The following is a 25,705-nucleotide window of genomic DNA, read 5'->3' as shown; positions in this document are numbered from 1 at the left end:
TCATTTTTCAACCACTCTACAAATTTATTGTTAACAAACTATAGTTTTGGCAAGTCGGTTAGGACATCTACCTTATGCATGACACAAGTAATTTTACCAACAATTATTTACAGACAGATTATTTCACTTATAATTCACCGTATCACAATTCCAGTGGGTCAGAAGTTTACATACACTAAGTTGACTGTGCCTTTAAACAGCTTGGAAAATTCCAGAAAAGGATGTCATGGCTTTAGAAGCTTCTGATAGGCTAATTGACATAATTTGAGTCAATTGGAGGTGTACCTGTGGATGTATTTCAAGGCCTACCTTCAAATTCAGTGCCTCTTTGCTTGACATCATGGGAAAATCAAAAGAAATCAGCCAAGACCTCAGAAAACTAAATTGTCGACCTCCACAAGTCTGGTTCATCCAGGGGAGCATTTTCCAAACGCCTGAAGGTACCACGTTCATCTGTACAAACAACAGTACGCAAGTATAAACACCATGGGACCATGCAGCCGTCATACCGCTCAGGAAGGAGACGTGTACTGTCTCCTAGAGATTAACGTACTTTGGTGCGAAAAGTGCAAATCAATCCCAGAACGACAGCAAAGGAGCTTGTGAAGATGCTGGAGGAAACAGGTACAAAAGTAACTATATCCACAGTAAAATGAGTCCTATATCAACATAACCTGAAAGGCTGCTCAGCAAAGAAGAAGCCACTGCTCCAAAACCGCCATCAAAAAGCCAGACTACAGTTTGAAACTGCACATGGGGACAAAGATCGTACTTTTTGGAGAAATGTCCTCTGGTCTGATGAAACAAAAATAGAACTGTTTGACCATAATGACCATCGTTATGTTTGGAGGAAAAAGGGGGAGGCTTGCAAGCCAAAGAACACCATCCCAACAGTGAAGCACGGGGTGGCAGCATCATGTTGTGGGGGTGCTTTGCTGCAGAGGGACTGGTGCACTTCACAAAATAGATGGCATCATGAGGATGGAACATTATGTGGATATATTGAAGCAACATCTCAAGACATAAGTCAGGAAGTTAAGCTTGATCGCAAATGGGTCTTCCAACTGGACAATGACCCCAAGCATACTTCCAAAGTTGTGGCAAAATGGCTTAAGGACAACAAAGTCAAGGTATTGGGGTGGCCATCACAAAGCCCTGACCTCAATCCTATAGAAAATTTGTGGGCAGAACTGAAAAAGCGTGTGCAAGCAAGGAGGCCTACAAACCTGACTCAGTTACACCAGCTCTGTCAGGAGGAATGGGCCAAAATTCACCCAACTTATTGTGGGAAGCTTGTGGAAGGCTACCCGAAACGTTTGACCCACGTTAAACAATTCAAAGGCAATGCTACCAAATACTAATTGAGTGTATGCAAACTTCTGATCCACTGGGAATGTGATGAAAGAAATAAAAGCTGAAATAAATCATTCTCTCTACTATTATTCTGACATTTGACATTCTTAAAATAAAATAAAGTGGGGATCCTAACTGACCTAAGACAGAGAATTTTTACTCGGATTAAATGTCAGGAATTGTGAAAAACTGAGTTGAAATGTATTTGGCTAAGCCTTAGCCGCTAAGGTGTATGTAAACATCCGACTTCAACTGTACATAACTAAATACTCCACAAACTCGTCAATGAAATGATGCAGAGAAATTAAGCTAGCCCAACTGTTAACCCAAACCCTTCTTTTTCTTTACTTGGGCCTGTACTTCCTCTCCAGAAAACATTTGAGAAACTTAATACAATGATTTCTCCTCTACATCTCTCGCCATCACAATCAACAGATAAAGGTGTCCGTGCTGCTTGGTGTCCCTGGTGAGTCCCTGGTGGCTGACTTGCTGGCTGAGCCTGTGGTGCTGCTAGCAGCGCTCAGTTGTAATTTGCCAGGTCCATTACTCCTGCCTGTGAATGTAATGGCTGCGAGCCCTGTGAGTGTGAAATAGTTGGTGAGAGAGAGGAGAATAGTTTGGCTGGGCTGTTGGTGTCTGGAGAGCGATGTGCTGTGTTAATGGCCCCAATTATGCACCAGAAGCCAGCGCTGATGGGTCCATGGGGACAGAGAGAGAGAGAGAGGGGGTGAGGGACCGATGGGAGGAAATTGCCCAAACAATATGAGCCAGGCTGGGATCTGAACACACACACACGCTAACCATTTCTATTACTGTTCTGGTCTCTCCCGTCAGGTGTCTAGTCTGTCCCGGGGAGACAGAGATTTATGTTTGTTTTTCAATGAGAACAAGCCTACCCCAGAGCCTCTAAATACAGTATACTCACAATCACTTTAAATTGGCTTCACTATAGTTTTGTTTTTTAGTATACAGTATATCAACTAGAGATGGGGAAATGTTAGAAAGGCTTATTTTCATTCTCATCATCAGACATCAGAAATAAACCGTAACTCAGTCGACACAACTATTAGAAAAGGAAAAGCAAGTCGCAAGTAATAATTTGGTTTCTAACCCACGGCCTGATTGTTATCATTGTCCTGATGTTCATGGGGTATGGCTCAGGCTGCCTCTGTACCAGAAATGTTGCTGCCTCTGTACCAGAAATGTTGCTGCCTCTGTGCCAGAAACCTTTTTTTGTTTGATTTGATGTGTCATTATGAAACACTCGCACGAGAATCCCCAGCCGAGCGACTAGAGACGCAGGGACCGGTTAGACAGGGAACGTCTTAGTCAGGTAATTGTCTATTTTGACATGTCAGAAGTACTAGCATCTTCTTTAACTGTCACGATGGGTGCCAAGAGGAAATGTCACTGCTAGAACATTTCTGATCCCACGCATTGACATAAAGTTACCCACATACAGTGGATTCACTGTAATTGCTATTCTTTACTCTCAAGCTGCAGGCTTGCATTTCTAAAGAAAAGGTCTGAGTTTGGTACTCAACAGTATTCAAATGTAGACTTGAAAGATAAAATCATTCAAAGATATGAAGTATCATGCAAACAACCCACATTCCATTATGGTCAATCTATGCCTTACGTTTTATCCGGCTGAGAAGTAGCTAATGTTCCTGAACACAAAGAGAGTCAAAATTGGATCATCTATATTCAAGTGAGCTCCTATTCAAAAACTATTTTAGTCATATTTAAATGCATCACACATAAATAAGCACATGCCAGAAGAGAGACATTTAATGCACACAGACACATGAATGCACGTATGCACACACACCATCATCATCACCTAAATTGCACCCAGCCCAGCCAAGCTCAAATGAATAGATGAGACGTCCAAAAATTGCAGAAAGCTGGGAGCAAATGCATGCCACTGTGTATCAGTCAGATGATTGGCTAATGCAGTCGTCACTTATTATTTGGAATTTTCAAAGATAGAAGCCAGTGAATGGATCAGCCTAGGTGTCAGATATGTTTATGGGTGCGTCCCAAATGGAACTGTATTCCCTACATAATGCCCTATAGGCCCTGGTCAAAAGTAGCGCGCTATAAAGGGAATATGGTGTCATTTGGAATGCAGATCCTCCCTCAGTTGACAGTGGAGAGGCCAGGAGGGAGACAATGAGATGGGTGGGGTCAGGGGCTCTGCGGACACCAGAGGACAGCACAGGGCCAGATATGAAACAGGCTGTGATTAGGATTCTGATTGAGGTAAGCATTATTCCATAGAATCTGTGACCTGAAATTTGACATACTGTAACAAACAGTACACAATCTCTACACAAACTTTGAAGACACTCAGAACTTAGATAATAAGCTGAGACTAAGAGACTGGACAATTAAATGAATGTCACATTATATAAAGTTTAACTATATTAATAAGCAATATATATTTCAAACTATTAAATATATTTGTAGGCTATAAACTATATTTGTTTCTATATTACGACAATAGTACTGTATAATGCTGGAAACCAAGCACCAATAACATTGCTCAGGTTTTCTAATACGTTCCTAGAACAGTTTAGGAGCACATTACATTAGAGGAAAAGTCTGCCTGTGTGCCCTTGTGGTTGTTTGCTCAATCAAATTTTGCTTCCTCTGTTGGCATACTGGTAGGTTGAAATTAGATTTCCTTTCACCTGCTTATTATGTGGCAGCAGAGCCTGCTCCGAGGGGTGCTTTTTACTCACTCAACTCAGACAAAGCATAGAGGGAACTCAGGGAAGTTAACTTTCCTTCACAGATCAAATCCATCCCCAGAAAATGTTGGAGAGCTGTACTTTCCCCTGTCACATTCTGACTGACAGCTTATCTGATTGACAAAAAACATTGCAGATAGTTACTGAGCCCAGATCTCATGAGAAAGGTTATCCAGACCTGAGAGCAATCAATTGGTGATTGGTGGGGAAATTTGAAAGATCTTGATAGTTATGTGTGTGTGCATGTTTGTGTTTGTGCATGTGTGTAGTGAGCTGGCACAAGCATTGTGGGGGTGCAAGCTCGAGAGTGGGCATGAGGCAACAGGGTGACCCAGGGGAGTCTTACATCACACACAGAAAAAAAATCCCTCTTCTCTTATTGATGGTCTGAACCCCCACTATAATGAAAGATTAGTCGTCTAAGAGGTGTGGGCGTTATGCTGTTTAGAGTTGAGGATGGATGCTACGATAGCAGGTATGCAGGAATGGAGGACCAGAGAGATACAGTTGAGTGCAAGGCTCCCTCTCAGTGTTCTTGGCAGCTAAAACTCTTTTCTGTATGCTTGCTTGCCTTGTACTGTACAATATAGCTTTGGCTGAGAATCTGCCTTGGCCTATCTTTGTGTTTGTGATGTTGTAGCAGGGCCCCAAAGCCCTGCTCTGGGATCACTTTTGTTTTGCTTTGTTTTGCTCTGTTTTCTGGAGACGTTTAAAGGTTAAAACAAAGGTCAGAAAAGGGCACACAAACTCTGGTGGTCATAAAGAGCACTGTCAGAGGGACAAACATTTCTAAGATGAAAGGGCAGCTCCAAAAACGAATCCTGTACGGCAATATAAATAGGAAATAACCACGGTTAACAAAATCGACCACCTGGGAGTAATTGAGCTGCCAAAGGTGAGCTCGAACCCCAAAATAACCCCTCGGGGCAAGAGGAGCTAGAGGACCCTTTCCCCCACAGGCACAGAGTAAACTGAGCAAGCCTGCTAGACTGCTATCAGGGCAACATAGGTTATGATAGCATGCATCATCCACAGAAAATGAAGACAAATAGGGGTCATAGTGTCACTGTAATATCGTGGGGAGGCTGTGTGTGTGCTGACATGAACAGAAATGCCTGCCATTGCCGCTCCATTTGAGGGGTAAGTAGGCTAGTGGGTCCATGGTAAATCCCTGTGGAGAGCATGGCAGTGATGTATTGTAAACTGCCTCTGATGATCTGGATGTGCGGAGGCATCCCTCCTGGCTGCATTGATGAAAATAGATGTTGGAGATATTCTGCACACTGCAGAATTACAATATACTGTATACATCCACATAACGCTAAACAAAATGGACACAGGCACTAAATACAGAATAGTTCCAATAGTTATCAATAGCCCATCAGGTTGTTTTGCTTACCATATGCACCTGTTTCCACAAATCTAGTATAGATTTACAGTTATTATAAAATGTGTGGTGATTCAAATCCTATTATATAAATACATCGAAAGAAATTCACTTTGGAGTCAGCCTTGGGCATAAAATGACACTGGGGTGGCTTGCCTACTGCTTTTCCTACTCACGCTCTCTCTTGCTGCTCCATCCCTTCGCGCCGTTCCACAAGCCGCTCGCTGCCTGCTCTGACACTCAGTTCCCATTCTGCTCATCCCACACTCCGCTGCTGGACACACAGTCGAGAACAAGAAGATGCTGACGGAGCTTCTGTAACAAGGGTGCCACCAATGCATTTGACGTTACCGAGCTGATTTGGCAGAGAGTTTATATGGTAAGAAGCAGAGTTTATTTTATTGTTGTTTTGTATTTTGCTCGCTATTCGTCTTGTTTCATACGGCAGTATTTGTGTGACTTTGAAGTGTGAGCTGGTATTATCTATACTGTCAGATATCGATCGTAGCCTATCTGCCGGACCGGTGATAAATATCGATGGACTTTGCTTGAACTTATTCTTACCTGGACTACACAGGTACCGAACCGTGCACCGTAGACTCCCTACGGTTATGTTGGAGGATGTTGGCTCCGAGTCCACGCCACTGATAGTTTACATAATTATGTGATTTCTTATATCTTGAAGAAGTAGTAGGCCTATATAGACAACATGTCATAACATTGTATATTTATTTAAAGTGCACTTTCCTTGGAACGCAGGTGCACAACGCTTTCCACCCTGTTGCTCTGATAGGGAAGACAGATATAACGTTTTTATTTGAATAACACTGCATTTAGACAGAACTTTTTTGTTTAAAATGCACCTTTTATAATGTCATGTTTCTTTTGTTTTTTTTTACTTTGTAGCCTATCTATTGTCGAACAAATTGATTGTGCACTGGGGTGAATGTAGGCTGCCTCTTTTTGCATGTTGCATGATCCTTTCATATCCTATTGAATCATAATCATGCCTTTGCAGTCATTGTAAATACAGGTGCTGTAAGTCAGCACACACAAGAGAAGATCCACAATTGACCTCTCCACATCTAAAAGTGCCAGTGTGCACTTCTTTTTCCTTTGAGCTCGAGGAGGCATGTAGGACTAGATTCATCTTCTCTCATATTGCGGGGGTTCATCTGTAGCCTCTGGTTAGTGGAGCTCCCCTCTCTCTGAGAGTGCTCTCTTCTCTCTTAGCTGCTTTGCCTGTGGCTGTGCTGTGCCGTGCTGTGCAAGTTTACGCTGTTCCAGATGGTACATGGCATGCTCCCTGTGTTAGGGAGAGAGAGAGAGGCTGTTTCAAGTGTGACTGGACAAGAATATGTGTGAGAATGTGTTGTGAAATATTTGTATGATGTTGAATGTGTTGTCCAAACCTTGGTGTGTTGCATGTATGCTGCCTGCCCTCTAGGACATTTACAGCACTCTGTGTCAAAGGAAGGCCAAGAAGATCATAAGGACCTAAGCCACCCGAGTCACAGTCTGTTCACTCTGCTACCATCTAGCAGACAGAGACAGTACAGGTGCATCAAAGCCAGGACCTTAAGACTGAAAAACAGCTTCTATCTCCAGACTGTTGAACAGCCATCGAGCCCACCACCCCCTGTAGTAGGAGGCAAAAATAGACTCACTCACACAAAACACACACACACCAGGTCACACACACACACCTCATACACTAGCGGACTCCTGTACTCACATTTACAGCATCAGTCAGAAGTTTGGACACACCTACTCATTCAAGGGTTTTTCTTTATTTTTACTATTTTGTACATTGTAGAATAATAGTGAAGAGATCAAAACTATGAAATAACGCATATGGAATCATGTAGTAACCAAAAACGTGTTAAACAAATCAAAATATATTTTATATTCTTCAAAGTAGCCACCCTTTGCCTTGATGACAGTTTTGCACACTTTTGAAATTCTCACAACCAGCTTCACATGGCATGCTTTTCCAACAGTTCCCACATATGCTAAGCACTTGTTGGCTGCTTTTACTTCACTCTGCGGTCCAACTCATCCAAAACCATCTCAATTTGGTAGAGGGTGGGTGATTGTGGAGGCACTCCATCACTCTCCTTCTTGGTCAAATAGCCCTTACACAGCCTGGAGGTGTGTTGGGTCATTGTCTTTTTGAAAAACAAATGATACTCCCACTAAGCGCAAACCAAAGGACAGATTTCCAACGGTCTAATGTCCATTGCTCGTGTTTCTTGGCCCAAGCAAGTCTCTTCTTCTTATTGGTGTCCTTTAGTAGTTGTTTCTTTGCAGCAATTCGACCATGAAGGCCTGATTCACGCAGTCTCCTCTGAAAAGTTGATGTTGAGATGTGTCTGTTACTTGAACTCTGTGAAGCATTTATTTGGGCTGCGATTTCTGAGGCTGGTAACTCTAATGAACTTATCCTCTGCAGCAGAGGTAATTCTGGGTCTTCCTTTCTTGTGGCGATCCTATTGAGAGCCAGTTTCATCATAGCGCTTGATGGTTTTTGCGACTGCACTTGAAGAAACTAGAAATGTTCCGGATTGACTGGCCTTCATGTCTTAAAGTAATGATGGACTGTCATTTCTCATTGCTTATTTGAGCTGTTCTTGCCATAATATGGACTTGGTATTTTACCAAATAGGGCTATCTTCTGTATACCACCCCTACCTTGTCACAACACAACTGATTGGCTCAAATGCATTAAGAAGGAAAGAAATTCCACAAATTAACTTTTAAGAAGGAACACCTGTTAATTGAAATGCATTCCAGGTGACTACCTCATGAGCTGGTTGAGAGAATGCCAAGAGTGTGCAAAGCTGTCATCAAGGCAAAGGGAGGCTACTTTGAACAATCTCAAATATAAAATATATGTTGATTTGTTTAACACTTTTTTGGTTACTACAAGATTATATATGTTAAAGTTATTTCATATATGTTATTTCATAGTTTTGATGTCTTCACTATTATTTACAATGTAGAAAATAGTAAAAATAAAGAAAAACCTTTGAATGAGTAGGTGTGTCAAAACTTTTGACTGGTACTGTATATACTCACACATGCATACGCCCATCAGTGGTGTAGTGTTATTTTTTTTTAGATGAGGGAGCGGCAAAATGTTTAAATGAAATCATAATTTTGTCAATCAAAGTTTATACCGACAGCCAATCGAATAGCCTATCATTGTAGAATATACATAGAAATGCATCCTTCAATGGCACTACGCCCACACGTATTGTCAAAAGAAAATGTTATATTTTTAATACCCTCAAACACCAAGTTAGGCATAGGTTACCTACTTTCAAAATAGGCCATCATCACTGTCAATCGTGAATGATAATTCTTCACATTTTACTGGTCCATGACAATCATGTGGATTGATCTCAATCAGTTTCATGGGAAAATGCATTTAGATGCATTTAGATCTTCTTGAATAACTGTTTGGTGAGTGAATTAGAGCAGATGGTGTTAACAAACTATTAGACTTCCTGTATTTTGTTTTTAATCAAAGCGTATAACATGCCTAGTGCCTAGTGGCACGCTCTGTTGAGTTTTGGCGCATGATATATATTTTTTGGACTAACCATTCTAAAATCTCATTAGAAATGAGGAGGTGTTTTTGGTATAGCAGTAACGTTATAGGTCTACTATGCTATGGTATTATATTCAGTTATGTTATTTAAAAGGCAAATGAATCATTATGTGATCTTGTGAGACATTGATTCAGCTTTGTTCTAACTTTACAAAACGATCACCATTGTGAGTTGTGATCATCTTCTATTTGTAATAATAATAATACGTGATGAGTAGGACTATAGGGCGTAGGCAACTGATATAGATGAAATTGAAGCTCCCTTAGTGGTGCCGAAAGGACAGCGCCAGGATCACACAATGATGTTAAAGAAGTTGAACCAACTTGTGGTGCTGAAGGATAGCACCAAATCCGGTTTTAGACCTGGACATAACACCGTTTCAGCTGCTATGCTTGTTTTACATGATGTGTTAAATTGCTTAGATTATAAAAATGATTGTGCTGCCTTATTGTTAGACCTTTCCAAGGCCTTTGACACTGTTGACCATCACACTCTCATTCAAATGTTGACTGAAATGGGCCTGGATCAGACTTCTTGCAAGTGGTTTGAGAATTATGTATCAGATAGGACACAATGTGTGATTTCTGATGGTGTTAAGTCTATGTTCCGGGATATTACCAAAGATGTACCACAGGGGTCGGTATTGGGACCTGTTCTCTTTACTATTTATATAAATAAGATTGGTCTATCTGTTAAAACTCGTAATATTCATCTTTATGCAGACGATACTGTTATGTATACCATTGTTCCAACTGTAGACCAGGCGTTGTTAGAGCGGCAAACTGACTTTGTTGCTGTACAAAATGCTCTGGTTGGTTTTGAACTTGTACTTAATGTGGGCAAGACTATATATACAGTGCATTCGGAAAGTATTCAGACCCCTTGACTTTTTCCACATTTAGCTACGTTACAGCCTTATTCTAAAATGGATCAACAAAAAAAAATCCCCTCATCAATCTACATACAATACCCCATAATGACAAAGCGAAAGCAGGTTTTTAGACATTTTTGCAAATATATTAAAAATAAAAAACAGAAATACCTTATTTACATACATATTCAAAGCCTTTGCTATGAGACTTGAAATTGAGCTCAGGTGCATCCTGTTTCCATTGATCATCCTTGAGATGTTTCCACAACTTGATTGGAGTCCACCTGTGGTAAATTCCTGTCTATATAAAGTCCCACAGTTGACAGTGCATGTCAGAGCAAAAACCAAGCCATGAGGTCGAAGGAATTGTCTGTAGAGCTCCGAGACAGGATTGTGTCGAGGCACAGATCTGGGGAAGGATACCAAAACATGTATGTAGCATTGAAGGTCCCCAAGAACACAGTGGCCTCCATCGTTCTTAAATGAAAGAAGTTTGGAACCACCAAGACTCTTCCTAGAGCTGGCCGTCCGGCCAAACTGAGCAATCGGGGGAGAAGGGCCTTGGTCAGGGAGGTGACCAAGAACCTGAGGGTCACTCTGACAGAGCTTCAGAGTTCCTCGTGGAGATGGGAGAACCTTCCAGAAGAACAACCATCTCTGCAGCACTCCACCAATCAGGCCTTCATGGTAGAGTGGCCAGATGGAAGCCACTCCTCAGTAAAAGGCACATGACAGCCCGTTGGAGTTTGCCAAAAGGCACCTAAAGACTCTCAGACCTTGAGAAACAAGATTCTATGATCTGATGAAACCAAGTTTGAACTCTTTGACCTGAATACCAAGCGTCACGTCTGGAGGAAACCTGGCACCATCTCGACGGTGATGCATGGTGGTGGCAGCATCATACTGTGGGGATGTTTTTCAGCGTCAGGGACTGGGAGGCTAGTCAGGAACGAGAAAAGATGAACAGAGTAAAGTACAGAGAGAAATCCTTGATGAAAACGTGTTCCAGAGTGCTCAGGACCTCAGACTAGGGTGAAGGTTCACCTTCCAACAGGAAAATGACCCTAAGCACACAGCCACGGCAACGCAGGAGTGGCTTCGGGACAAGTCTCTGAATGTCCTTAAGTGGCCCAGCCAAAGCCCGGACTTCAACCCGATCGATCATTTCTGGAGAGACCTGAAAATAGCTGTGCAGCGATGCTCCCCATCCAACCTGATAGAGCTTGAGAGGATCTGCAGAGAAGAATGGGAGAAACTCCCCAAATACAGGTGTGCCAAGCTTATTGCATCAGACCTGAAAATATCTGTGCAGCAACGCTCCCCATCCAACCTGACAGAGCCGGCGTGCCAAGCTTGTCATACCCAAGAAGACTCAGAGCTGTAATCGCTGCCAAAGGTGCTTCAACAAAGTACTGAGTAAAGGGTCTGAATACTTATGTTAGTGTGATATTTAATTTTTTTATTTTAATACATTTGCACATTTTCTAAAAACCTGTTTTTGCTTTGTCATCATGGGGTATTGTGTGAAGATTCAGGTGTGTCCAATTTATTCATTTTGATTTCCCTGTTAAAACAGGTGTGTTTTGTGTTGTCCTTTGCAGAAGCTTGAATTGTTTACCGTGTGAGGTCATTTCCTGAGTGACTTTTCAAGACTTAGTGTTTGGTGTTTTTTTAAGTGTACTGTTATCCTGAGGCTACCGTTTCTCAGTAAAGTATTATGTTTATCCTTAACCACTGATTCCTCGTCTTGTCTCTTCTCTGCACCTGACTGTGACAGTTTTAATACTCATTACTACATCCTGTATTAAAAGGTTGGCTGCTCCTCATTAATGTCCCGTAGATCACTTAACATTTTTGTTTACAAAGCTCTACTCCGACTTCCCTAACTTTGTAGTTGAAGTATAAAAACATGAGTTATCAAACCCGTTCACAGGGTTGGTTAACTCTTAAGGTTCCTCGGGTCTCCACCAAATTAGGTAAATCCGCTTTCAGTTTTAATGCGCCTCACTGCTGGAACAATTTGCAGAACTCGTTATAATTACATGTTCTGGTGCTGCTCGGGCAGTTGAGGGTGTTAATTGAGGACCTAGTAGCTGAGGACTGTAACTGTTTCATAAATGTTGTGTTTTGTATTGATTGCTGTTTTGTTTTACATTGTATTGGTTGTTGTGATTAGGGCCCCCTTGGGAATGAGACCATAGTCTCAATGGGTTTTCCCTCAATAAAGAATAATAAAGACGGAGATGCCATTCGGCCAGTTCAGAAACAAACAACAATAATTTGCAGTAGGCCTACGACTACATGTTATAGCTATTTATAGGCTATAGCCTAATGTAAATACAAATATATATATAGCTTAACATCATTGCACTGTTTGCGAGAAGAGCTTTATTTGAGAGTAGGCATTTTATTGTATTGCATAGTTTACACGCTGTTTCATAAATAAACTTTGATTGAACACGTAGTTACAATATACCCTATTGCAGAACTATCAATTCATATAATTTATTTGCATAGATTATACATGTTATCAAATCAATTGACAAAGTTGTCACGCACTGATCTGTTTCACCTGTCCTTGTGATTGTCTCCACCCCCTCCAGGTGTTGCTGATTTTCCCCAATGTATTTATCTCTGTGTTTCCTGTCTCTCTGGGCCAGTTCGTCTTGTATGTTTCCAAGTCAACCAGCGGTTTTCCCGTTCTCCTGCTTTTTGCAGTCTCCTTTTTCTAGTCCTCCCGGTTTTGACCCTTGCCTGTTTCTGGACTTTGTACCCGCCTGCCTGACCATTCTGCCTGCCTTGACCACGAGTCTGTCTGCCACTCTGTACCTCCTGGACTCTGATCTGGTTTTGACCTTTTGCCTGTCCACGATCATTCTCTTGCCTACCCCTTTGGATTAATAAACATTGTAAGACTCCAACCATCTGCCTCCTGTGTCTGCATCTGGGTCTTGCCTTGTGCCTTGATACAAGTAGTGAACATAAATCATTACTATGTACAATTGCAGGAAATAGTTTTTTAAAACAGCCATAAAATCAAGCCTTTGTTGTGGTGTATTCATTCATCTCAATAAACTGTAACCTACAGTAAATGCATTATTACCTCCAACTTGGCCCAGTTCACATTTCCAATTACCCACCCTGACATACCAAGCTAGAACGGGCCCTGCGTCTCAACCAATAGCCAATGTAGGCTAAATATCCCAAGCAGGGCTACAGCAACTTTGTTTGCACTGCGGAGGCCCATCGGAGGCTTGAACACATTGGCCAATCAGAATGTTGAAAAAAAATCTACATTCACTGTGTGTCTGCCTTGATTTCCATAAAACCCCACGGACCACTCTTGCGAAGTGGAACCCAGAATGATATGTGACCACTTGGTTATGGCGACACCCAAGCCAGAGTGGGCACCGCAAAGCCCAAGGAGCCTGACCCTTTCTGGAAGTAGAGAGAAGACAAGGAAAAAAACACTATTTACCTACCTCTAGGCTGCTACATATACACATTTATTTGGTTTCTCATGCTATCGTTTTTCATGGAATTTTTGTGGTAATTAAATATAATTTATTTAGAATTTCTCAGAATTAATTTTCCAGAAATAGTTTCACCAGCTCCATGCATTCTCAAATTGAAAGAAGTGAGGGAGAGCCGCTCCTCCACGCTCCGACAGCACTACACTGGATTCTCAACATAGCTCACTGTAATATATCTACTGCTGTACATATCATACTGTACAGATATACTGACAATATTTTGGTGTATATGCATATATTGCATTTGAATTACTGATACAGTGTTATTTTGGTTGTTTATTAGATTCGTTCTGACATTCTTCATTCTTCATTTCTTGTTTCTAGTTTTAATTTATTATTATTTGTGTACTTGTTTGACATTTTACTACACTGTTAGGAGCTAGTAACATAAGCATTTTTCGGCACCCACTATGACATCTGCTAAACTGTCTACTAACCAATAATTCAATTAATTCAGACTTTTAGTTGTCAGCATTGTCCATTGTCACCGCTTTCACCTGCTTCCCAAAAGCCTCTCTTTCCCCCTATCCCTCACTTCAATGACCACCTCCCCATCTCTGGACTTTAAAGCACAAAAGCCATTATCTCCTGTTGTCCCTTTTATTTAGACGAGAAAAACACCTGCTCAGGTCCCTCTGTAATTCTTCAAAAACAACACCCAGCATGAGATACACTGTGTATTCTAAAACCTATCATCCCCCGAGGCATTTATCCTCTGTAATGCTGTTATGCTATGAAAAATAGATGAGGTCAACAGACAATTCAAAACACAAAGTCCGTTTTCTAGCTGTTGATGGAATATTTGGGAGGAATCCCATAGCGGCAAAATGCCAGATCTTGAGAGGGAAGACAAGTCCCTTACAAATCAAATTGCTTTAATCCGTAAACTTGGCATCTGCTTCTGTTGTCTCGGGAGGACAAGGAGCGGAGGGTCTGTGAGCTCTGATTATGAATGGCAATGAAAACCAAACTAGTCACTGAGGATTCACATGATCTCCAATAGGCAGACAGGCTGTACGGGCTGTACATGTACTGTCATTACGGCTGATTGCCTTTTATTTTCTTTCCCTGAGAATCAATGGTATTAAGTAGCCCGGTCAAAGTTACTCATTATTTGATCTCATTCAATCATTCATGCTCAGATTAGAATTTTTCATGAAAATCATAGACATTTCAGACAGACAGATCAGTCTTACAAATCACTACCTTTTATTTTGCTGGAGTTAAAATAATCAAAGAAATAATATTTTATTGTGCTAGTTTATTGCTCTTGTGCTAGATTATGTCTACTATGATGTGGGCAATTTTTGATCCCATCGTTTACAGTGAATGTCTATGGCAGGGAGGGATGCTGCCTGTTTGTGATGAATGGAACGTCAAAAGCTTATCTCTGGGCTGTAAGATATGTTCCTGGGGACATTAACCTGCCACAAAAACATAAACATCATCAATGAACATGAGGAATTAAAAGGGAGAAGGGATGGTGGAGGGATGGAGAGAGAGAGGGAGGCGAGAGAGAGAGAGAGAGAGAGAGAGAGAGAGAAAGAGGAGGCATTTCCAATTTCTCCTTCTATTTATACATTTAGTACTATCTAGGTATGGCTTTGATGATATTGGCTCATGTGTGGAGCTATTTGGATCTATTTCACTAAGTGCTAAGAGAGCAATTTGGAGTGTTTGTGGAAGCATAGCTGGAAGGGGTTTTAATAATCTGGATCGGCAGGTGCTATTACCTACCATTAACCTGAAGGTGGGAAAATAGAGGCTTTTTGCTCTAATGCCTTTTATAGCTTCGGTATTTTAACCCAGGTCTCTCTTTCCCAATGGTAAACAAACTATGATTTCACTGCAGAGACTTCGGGTTTAGATGAAGACAGCCATCAGTTATCAGTGTACATATGCTATATACTGTACTGTTTAAATATTAAGGTTGAGTTATTCTGGTAATATGTGTTTAAGTGGTCATATGTTATTGTAGCTCCCTTGTATGTACTGATAATAAGCTATGGTACATATCTGCTCTGGTCAGAATGTCTGCAGAAAGATGAAAGTCAAAATGTCAAATCAAAAAGGCCTACGCTTCTGCACCACTCTTGTTTACCTGAGGAGAGTGTGACCTCTCTGTGTTTCCCCCAGTGGCTGCAGCATGTAGGATGTAGGGGCGGAGGAGGAGGCAGGATGGAGTGCTCCTGGAAGACAGTGCTGTTGCTGGTGTGTGCCTCTCTGGGGGTCCAGTACACAGCCATCCGCACCCTGAGGGACTCCCTGTCTGGGCCCTGCCACGGTGGCGTCTACCACTGCCAGAGCCGACAGCCCAAAGGTAGGACAAATCTCCAGCATGTAGCCACTAATGCACAACAAAAAGCACAAGTGGCTGTACTCTACATGGCTTAGGGAGCACACATTCCACTGTTTCTACTTTGTGTGTCTACTAAGGAGTCCACTATTTCCAGAGCCCACAGCCCAAAGGTAGTGTCAAAACTATGCCAAGCACACACGCAGAAAAACAAGCACAAAGTGGCTGTGCTTTATATGGCTTAGGAAGCACATGTTCTACTGTATGTTGTAGCCTACTTTGTGAGTGTCTACCACAGCCGGAGCCTGCTGTCCAAAGGTATAGGCATGACTCTGCCAAGCATGTAACCACTAATACAGAACAAAGTGGCTGGACCGTATATATAGCACATAACAACACATAACAAACACATAACAACACAGAACAACAAACAGAAGTATCTATCTGTTCTACTGTACAGAAGTAGCTATCTGTTCTACTGTACAGAAGTACTGTAGCTATATGTTCTACTGTACAGAAGTATCTATCTGTTCTACTGTACAGAAGAACTGAAGCTATCTGTTCTACTGTACAGAAGAACTGAAGCTATCTGTTCTACTGTACAGAAATAGCTATCTGTTCTACTGTACAGAAGTACTGTAGCTATATGTTCTACTGTACAGAAGTATCTATCTGTTCTACTGTACAGAAGAACTGAAGCTATCTGTTCTACTGTACAGAAGAACTGAAGCTATCTGTTCTACTGTACAGAAATAGCTATCCGTTCTACTGTACAGAAGTACTGTAGCTATATGTTCTAATGTACAGAATAACTGTAGCTATATGTTCTACTGTACAGAAGAACTTTAGCTATATGTTCTACTGTACAGAAGTAGCTATCTGTTCTACTGTACAGAAGTACTGTAGCTATATGTTCACAAATATTAATTTCCACAAAGTTTGCTGCTTCAGTGTCTTTAGATATTTTTTGGCATTGTTCGTCACCAAACTGTTCCTGGATGGTTGGGAGAAGTTGCTCTCGGACGATGTGTTGGTACCATTTTTTATTCATGGCTGTGTTCGTAGGCAAAATTGTGAGTGAACCCACTCCCTTGGCTGAGAAGCAACCCCACACATGAATGGTCTCAGGATGCTTTACTGTTGGCATGACACAGGACTGATGGTAGCGCTCACCTTGTCTTCTCCGGACAAGCTTTTTTCCAGATGCTCCAAACAGTCGGAAAGGGGATTCATCAGAGAAAATGACTTTACCCCAGTCCTCAGCAGTCCAATCCCTGTACCTTTTGCAGAATATCAGTCTGTCCCTGATGTATTTCCTGGAGAGAAGTGGCTTCTTTGCTGCCCTTCTTGACACCAGGCCATCCTCCAAAAGACTTTGCATCACTGTGCGTGCAGATGCACTCACACCCGCCTGCTGCCATTCCTGAGCAAGCTCTGTACTGGTGGTGCCCCGATTCCGCAGCTGAATCAACTTTAGGAGATGGTCCTGGCTCTTGCTGGACTTTCTTGGGCGCCCTGAAGCCTTCTTCACAACAATTGAACCGCTCTCCTTGAAGTTCTTGATGATCCGATAAATGGTTGATTTAGAGGCAGCCTTACTGACAGCAATATCCTTGCCTGTGAAGCCCTTTTTGTGAAAAGCAATGATGACGGCACGTGTTTCCTTGCAGGTAACCATGGTTGACAGAGGAAGAACAATGATTCCAAGCACCACCCTCCTTTAGAAGCTTCCAGTCTGTTATTCGAACGCAATCAGCATGACAGAGTGATCTCCAGCCTTCTCCTCGTCAACACTCACACCTGTGTTAACGAGAGAATCACTGACATGATGTCAGCTGGTCCTTTTGTGGCAGGGCTGAAATGCAGTGGAAATGTTTTTTGGAGATTCAGTTCATTTGCGTGGCAAAGAGGGACTTTGCAATTAATTGCAATTCATCTGATCACTCTTCATAACATTCTGGAGTATGTGCAAATTGCCATCATACAAACTGAGGCAGCAGACTTTGTGAAAATTTATATTTGTGTCATTCTCAAAACCCTTTGGCCACGACTGTACAGAAGTAGCTATCTGTTCTACTGTACATAAGTACTGTAGCTATCTGTTCTACTCTACAGAAGTAGCTATCTGTTCTACTGTACATAAGTACTGTAGCTATCTGTTCTACTGTACAGAAGTAGCTATATGTTCTACTGTACAGAAGTAGCTATCTGTTCTACTGTATAGAAGTAGCAAAATGTTCTATTATCCAGAATAAGCTCTCTCTTCTACTGTACAGAAGTATCTATCTGTTCTACTGTACAGAAGTACTGTAGCTATATGTTCCACTGTACCAAAGTAGCTATCTGTTCTACTGTACAGAAGTGCTGTAGCTATCTGTTCTACTGTACAGAAGTAGCTATCTGTTCTACTGTACAGAAGTGCTGTAGCTATATGTTCTACTGTACAGAAGTAGCTATCTGTTCTACTGTACAGAAGTAGCTATCTATTCTACTGTACATAAGTAGATATATGTTCTACTGTACAGAAGTAGCTATCTGTTCTACTGTACAGAAGTACTGTAGCTATCTGTTCTACTGTACAGAAGTAACTATCTGTTCTACTGTACAGAAGTACTGGAGCTATCTGTTCTACTATACAGAAGTAGCTATCTATTCTACTGTACAGAAGTAGCTATCTGTTCTACTGTACAGAAGTACTGTAGCTATATGTTATACTGTACAGAAGTAGCTATCTGTTCTACTGTACAGAAGTACTGTAGCTATCTGTTCTACTGTACAGAAGTAGCTATATGTTCTACTGTACAGAAGTAGCTATCTATTCTACTGTACAGAAGTACTGTAGCTATCTGTTCTACTGTACAGAAGTAGCTATCTGTTCTACTGTACAGAAGTACTGTAGCTATCTGTTCTACTGTACAGAAGTAGCTATATGTTATACTGTACAGAATAAGCTATATGTTGTACTGTACAGAAGTAGCTATCTGTTCTACTGTACAGAAGTAGCTATATGTTCTACTGTACAGAAGTAGCTATCTGTTCTACTGTACAGAAGTACTGTAGCTATCTGTTCTACTGTACAGAAGTAGCTATCTGTTCTACTGTACAGAAGTACTGTAGCTATCTGTTCTACTGTACAGAAGTAGCTATATGTTCTACTGTACAGAAGTAGCTATCTATTCTACTGTAAATAAGTATATATCTGTTCTACTGTACAGAAGTAGCTATCTGTTCTACTGTACAGAAGTGCTGTAGCTATCTGTTCTACTGTACAGAAGTGCTGTAGCTATCTGTTCTACTGTACAGAAGTAGCTATCTATTCTACTGTACATAAGTAGCTATCTGTTCTACTGTACAGAAGAAGCTATATGTTCTACTGTATAGAATAAGCTATATGTCCTACTGTACATAACTTGCTATCTGTTCTACTGTACAGAAGTAGCTATATGTGCCACTGTACAGAAGTATCTAGCTTTTCTACTGTACAGAAGTATCTAGCTGTTCTACTGTACAGAAGTAGATATATGTTCTAATGTACAGAACTGTAGCTATATGTTCCACTGTACAGAAGTAGCTATCTGTTCTACTGTACAGAAGTAGCTATATGTTCTACTGTACAGAAGTAGCTATATGTTCTACTGTACAGAAGTAGCTATCTGTTCTACTGTACAGAAGAACTGTAGCTATATGTTCCACTGTACAGAAGTAGCTATCTGTTCTACTGTACAGAAGTAGCTATCTGTTCTACTGTACAGAAGTAGCTATCTGTTCTACTGTATATATTTTGTTCTCCAGTTAAAGTAGAATATTCCTTGAAAATTACTATTATGTAGCTAGACATTCTAACTGGTGTTCTTCTTTACATGACAATTTCAACTGATGGCCAGCAGTCACTCTAAATGTTACCAGTAGAGGGCATACATAGATGTTTATATAACTCATTATTGAGTATATACAGTATCAGTTAAAAGTTTGGACACACCTACTCATTCAAAGGTTTTTCTTTGTTTTGACTATGTTCTACATTGTAGAATAATAGTGAAGACATCAAAACTATGAAATAATACATATGGAATCATGTAGTAACCAGTAACCATTCTCTCAACCAGCTTCATGAGGTAGTCACCGGGAATACATTTCAAGTAACAGGTGTGCCTTCTTAAAAGTTAATTTGTGGAATTTCTTTCCTTCTTAATGAGTTTCAGCCAATCAGTTGTGTTGTGACAAGGTAGGGGTGGTATACAGAAGATAGCCCTATTTGGTAAAAGACCAAGTCCTATTATTGCAAGAACAGCTCAAATAAGCAAAGAGAAACGACATGAAGGTCAGTCAATCCGGAAAATGTCAAGAATTTTGAAAGTTTCTTCAAGTGCAGTCACAAAAACCATTCAGCGCAATTATGAAACTGGCTCTCATGAGGACCGCCCCAGGAAAGGAAGACCCAGAATTACCTCTGCTGCAGAGGATAAGTTCATTAGAGTTACCAGCCTCAGAAATTGCAGCCCAAATAAATGCTTCACAGAGTTCAAGTAACAGACACATCTCAACATCAACTGTTCAGAGGAGATTGTGTGAATCAGGCCTTCATGGTTGAATTGCTGCAAAAAACACTACTAAAGGACATCAATAAGAAGAAGAGATTTGCTTGGGCCAAGAAACACAATCAATGGACATTAGACTTGTGGAAATCTGTCCTTTGGTCTGATGAGTCCAAATTTGAGATTTTTGGTTCCAACCACCGTGTCTTTGTGAGATGCAGAATAGGTGAACGGATGATCTCTGCATGTGTGATTCCCACTGTGAAGCATGGAGGAGGAAGTGTGATGGTGTGGGGGTGGTTTGCTGGTGACAATGTCAGTGATTTATTTAGAAATCAAAGCATTCTGCAGCGATATGCCACCCGATCTGGTTTGCGCTTAGTGGGACTATCATTTGTTTTTTTAATAGGACAATGACCCAACACACCTCCAGGCTGTGTAAGGGCTATTTGACCAAGAAGGAGAATGATGGAGTGCTGCATCAGATGACCTGGCCTCCACAATCACATGACCGCAACCCAATTGAGATGGTTTGGGATGAGTTGGACTGCAGAGTGAAGGAAAAGCAGCCAACAAGTGCTCATGTGGGAACTCCTTCAAGACTGTTGGAAAAGCATTCCAGGTTAAGCTGGTTGAGAGAATCCCAAGAGTGTGCAAGGCTGTCATCAAGACAATGGGTGGCTACTTTGAAGAATCTATTTTGATTTGTTTAACACTTTTTTGGTTACTACAAGATTCCATATGTGTTATTTCATAGTTTTGATGTCTTCACTATTATTCTACAATGTAGAAAATAGTAAAAATAACGAAAAACCCCAAACTTTTGACTGGTACTGTACATTTAAGGTTCACAAGTTTGATTTTGTCAATGTTTTTCCCACATAAAAGCCTTAGTTTGTTTGTGTGGGGGCATTAGTCAGTGACACTCGAGAGAGAAAATGGTAGGCTAAACCTTCACCAAGGGAATTCCCCTTTTTCATGGAGGAGAGGATGAGAGAGATGTAATATCTGTGATTCATTTTGATTTGACAATTATCTTCCAATTTATCTTAATTAATCAGCTTTCGTGTGGTGGCTGTATGCACCTATCGTCAAGCTCGTCTCCGCATAAAAGTAACGTCCCATTTGCAATCAACTCCTCATCAGCAGTAATTACACATGGTAGCAATCTGCTCTATATTTAGAGGAACCATTTCACTAGTCCCTGGGTAAACATCGGCAGACAAGCATCTTACTCATGCATGTTTACCTTCTGAATTATTAAGGAAATTTGCTTGATAGAATGAATCTTCACTTGGTTTTTCTCAGTCCTCTGTTATGATGATGAAACCGGATTCTATTTTATTTTACAAGCTTCTTTCTTTCCATGTGTCTATGTGTTAAGAACTTAGGGTTGATTGCAGAACATCTTTGTCTGAAGGTGTTCTCCTTAAAGGAATAATTGAACGAATAATCTCCTTAAAGGAAAAATACCAAAACTATCTTTTGGTATTTTTTTTATTAATCCACTCTTGATACAGTCCCACAATGTTTTGCATGTCAGCAGTCAAGTTTTCAAGATTTCGGATTTTCGAGAAGCAAATATGATGTGGCAAGTTACACAAAAATAACAAAATATAGTTTTGGAGTGGATCAGTCAACAAATTAATATTCAAAGTTGTATTCATAAAGTAGTGGACTAAAGAATAATAGTCAACCAAGACCATTAATATTGTACAGTGCATTCGGGAAAAGTATTCAGACCCCTTGACTATTTCCACATTTTGTTACGTTACAGCCTAAAATGTATTAAATGTTTTTTTTCCTCATTAATCTACACACAATACCCCATCATGACGAAGCAGGTTTTTAGAAATGTTTGCAAATGTATTACAAATAAAAAAACTAAACCATCCTGTTTCCATTGATCATCCTTGAGATGTTTCTACAACTTGATTGAAGGCCACCTGTGGTAAATTCAATTGATTGGACATGATTTGGAAAGGCACACACATGTCTATATAAAGTCCCACAGTTGACAGTGCATGTCAGAGCAAAAGCCAAAAACCAGGACAAGTCGAAGGAATTGTCCGTAGAGCTCAGAGACAGAATTGTGTCGAGGCACAGATCTGGGGAAGGGTACCAAAAAATGTCTGCAGCATTGAAGGTCCCAAAGAACACAGTGGCCTCCATCATTCTTAAATGGAAGAAGTTTGGAACCACCAAGACTCTTCCTCGAGCTGGCCGTCCGGCCAAACTGAGCAATTGGGGGAGAAGGGCCTTGGTCATGGAGGTGACCAAGAACCTGATGGTCACTCTGACAGAGCTCCAGAGTTCCTCTGTGGAAATGGGGGAACATTCCAGATAGACAACCATCTCTGCAGCGCTCCACCAATCAGGCTTTTATGGTATAGTAGCCAGACAGAAGCCACTCCTCAGTAAAAGGCACATGACAGCTCGCTTGGAGTTTGCCAAAAGGCACTTAAAGGACTCTCAGGCCATGACAAACAAGATTCTCTGGTCTGATTAAACCAAGATTGAACTCTTTGGCCTGAATGCAAGCTTCTCGTCTGGAGGAAACAAGGCACCATCCCTACGGTGAAGCATGGTGGTGGTAGCAACATGCTGTGGGAGATTTTTTTCAGTGGCAGGGACTGGGAGACTAGTCAGGATCGAGGGAAAGATGAATGGAGAGAAGTACAGAGAGATCCTTGATGAAAACCTGCTCTAGAATGCTCAGGACCTCAAACTGGGGTGAAGGTTCACCTTCCAACAGGACAACGACCCTAAGCACACAGTCGGGACAACAGGTTAATGTCCTTGAGTGGCCCAGCCAGAGCCAGGATTTGAACCCGATCGAAGATCTCTGGAGAGACCTGAAAATAGCTGTGCAGCGACAGGCCCCATCCAACCTGACAGAGCTTGAGAGGATCTGCAGAGAAGAATGGGAGAAACTCCCAAATACAGGTGTGCCAAGCTTGTAGCGTCATACCCAAAAAGACTCAAGGCTGTAATCGCTGCCATAGGTGTTTCAACAAATTACTGAGTTTAGAGTCTGAGTAGTTATGTAAATGTGATATTTCAGTAGTTTTTTTAATACATTTTGCAGAAACAATTAAAAACCTATTTTTGCTTTGTCATTATGGGGCATTGTGTGTAGATTGATGAGAAAAATGTAAAACATTTTAGAATAAGGCTGTAACATAACAAAATGTGGAAGAAGTGAAAGGGTCTGAATACGTTCCGAATGCACTGTACAATATTATGGGTCTTGGTTGACTATCATTTTTTATTCTACTATTAATACTTTAATACTTAATCAACTGTATCGTTTTCTAGAAGCAGTTTATGTAGTTTATGAAATTCTTCACAGTACAATAGAATTTTATGTGTATTACATGGGGTACAGATCCTCTCCTTGTCCCTTTGTACATCTAGACTCCAGGTGGAGAGCTCTGTGTGACGACAGCATGTTGCCCATGGAGATGTCGGCCCCGGCCTCCCGGCGCCACATCCTCCTGTTCACCACCACGCGCAGCGGCTCCTCCTTCACTGGCCAGCTCTTCAACCAGCACCCTGGAATCTTCTATGTGTTCGAGCCCCTTTACCACGTCCAACAGGCCTTCACCAACTCCAGCAGCAGGCTGCGTCGGGCCCTGGACCGCCGGGCCCTGCTGGGGGCCTACCGGGACCTCCTCCTCAACCTCTACACCTGCGACCTGCGCTTCCTGGAGAACTACATCCGCCCCGAGCCCCAGGAACACATCACTGGGTCCTTCTTTCGCCGTAGCTCCAGCCGAGCACTCTGCTCCCCCCCTGTGTGCCCCGAGGGTGGGGAGGGGGCCTCTGGGGGTCAGCCTGATGAGACCTGGTGCCCCAAGAAGTGCGGTGCGCTGAACCTCACCCTGGCCTCCATGGCATGTCTGTCGCGGGGTCACGTGGCCATCAAGACAGTTCGTGTTCCGGAGGTGGGGGACCTGCGTACCCTGACCGAGGACCCACGGCTGGACCTGAGGATCGTCCACTTGGTGCGCGACCCCAGAGCCATCCTGGCCTCACGGATGGTGGCCTTCTCTGAGCAGTTCCGCGCCTGGAAGATCTGGAACGCTACAGGCAGGAAGCCACGCTACGTGGACCTATCGCAGATTACCAGCACCTGTAGGGACATGGCGGAGTCGGCAGAGACGGGGCTGCAGAGGCCGGCGTGGCTGCGTGGACGCTACCTCCTGGTCCGCTACGAGGATCTGGCCCTCAACCCAGCGGAGAAGGCCCGGGAGCTATACAAGTTTGTGGGACTGGAGATGGACGAGAACGTGCGCTCGTGGATCGCACAGAACACCAACAACAGCGTGCCTTCTACATCCGAGTGGAACTATAAGTACTCCACCACCAGAGACTCCAAAGCCACAGTGGAGAGCTGGAGGCTAAGACTAGGGTTTGATATAGTGAGGACTTTGCAGACTCTCTGCAATGATACACTCTCTCTTCTAGGCTACAGGGCGGTCCACTCTGTGGCTGATCTCAGAAACATGTCGAATAGTTTGGTGGAGCCCAGAACATTTCAGACTCTCCTATAACTGTGACCATGCAGGTGGTTGGATGTAATGCTACACGAGCTTCATAGCGTAACTGTTTTCACACAGGCAGTCCAATTTGGATCTTTTTCCACTAATTGGTCTTTACAAATCCTCTCCCCTGTAACTATTCCCCAGGTCGTTGCTGTAAATGAGAATGTGTTCTCAGTCAACTTACCTGGTAAAATAAGGGTTAAATAAAAATAAATATATTTTGACCAATCAGATCAGCTATTTTGCCTATAATTGGGTAAAAGATCAGAATTGGACTGTCTGTGTAGACCTAGCCAATGACACAAAGTTGTACATCACCAAAGATGATCTATTATATTGACAAGACAGTCGAGTGACCCCTCTAACAATGGAAATACATGTTCTCAAAGATGGAAGGCAGGCGGGAGGAGACGAGATCAGGTAGAACCATTCTAGCCAATGAGAGTCCAGATACGCGTGCTAACAACATACACAACTCCAATACAAAGTTGTTTGTTTTTTCAAATGGCACGTGCGTCCACTTATATCAGTGCATTTGTAACAACCTAACCATTACAAAACTTTTATTAGATCAAATAAGCCTCATGAAGCAAATCAGCAGTTTTTGTTGACCAAATTCAACACTGCCCTCTCATTGGCTAGAACGGTCCCACTTGCTGATCTCGCCTCCTCTCGCCTGCCTTCCATCTTTGAGGACATGTATTTCCATTGTTAGAGCGGTCACTTGACTATCTTGTAAATATAATAGATCATCTTTGCCTGTGTAAACGCAGCCTCGTTGACTTCATCGCATTTAATATCTCCAAGCATGTT

At 41.9% G+C, this 25,705-nt stretch overlaps 1 protein-coding gene across 1 annotated transcript; it reads left to right on the top strand.

The window, feature by feature from the left end:
- Positions 1 to 15,678: 15,678 nt before the first annotated feature.
- Positions 15,679 to 25,085, top strand: LOC120053501 (carbohydrate sulfotransferase 1-like). Its single transcript, XM_039000631.1, has 2 exons — positions 15,679 to 15,834; positions 23,763 to 25,085. The coding sequence occupies exons 1-2, from the start codon at positions 15,693 to 15,695 to the stop codon at positions 24,899 to 24,901; spliced, it is 1,281 nt and encodes a 426-aa protein (XP_038856559.1). The 5' UTR covers positions 15,679 to 15,692; the 3' UTR covers positions 24,902 to 25,085.
- Positions 25,086 to 25,705: the final 620 nt, after the last annotated feature.

This window comes from Salvelinus namaycush, chromosome 9, assembly GCF_016432855.1.
Source record: "Salvelinus namaycush isolate Seneca chromosome 9, SaNama_1.0, whole genome shotgun sequence".
In the NCBI taxonomy this organism is placed as follows: Eukaryota; Metazoa; Chordata; class Actinopteri; order Salmoniformes; family Salmonidae; genus Salvelinus; species Salvelinus namaycush.
Note: the sequence above shows the minus strand (reverse complement) of the source record. Positions and strands in the feature narration are given on the sequence as shown.

Excerpts from the sequence above, each read along its gene's own strand:
- LOC120053501 (XM_039000631.1), top strand. The coding sequence starts at position 15,693 with ATGGAGTGCTCCTGGAAGACAGTGCTGTTGCTGGTGTGTGCCTCTCTG. Across the intron at positions 15,835-23,762 it reads CCAGAGCCGACAGCCCAAAG|ACTCCAGGTGGAGAGCTCTG; the intron begins GTAGGACAAATC and ends TTGTACATCTAG.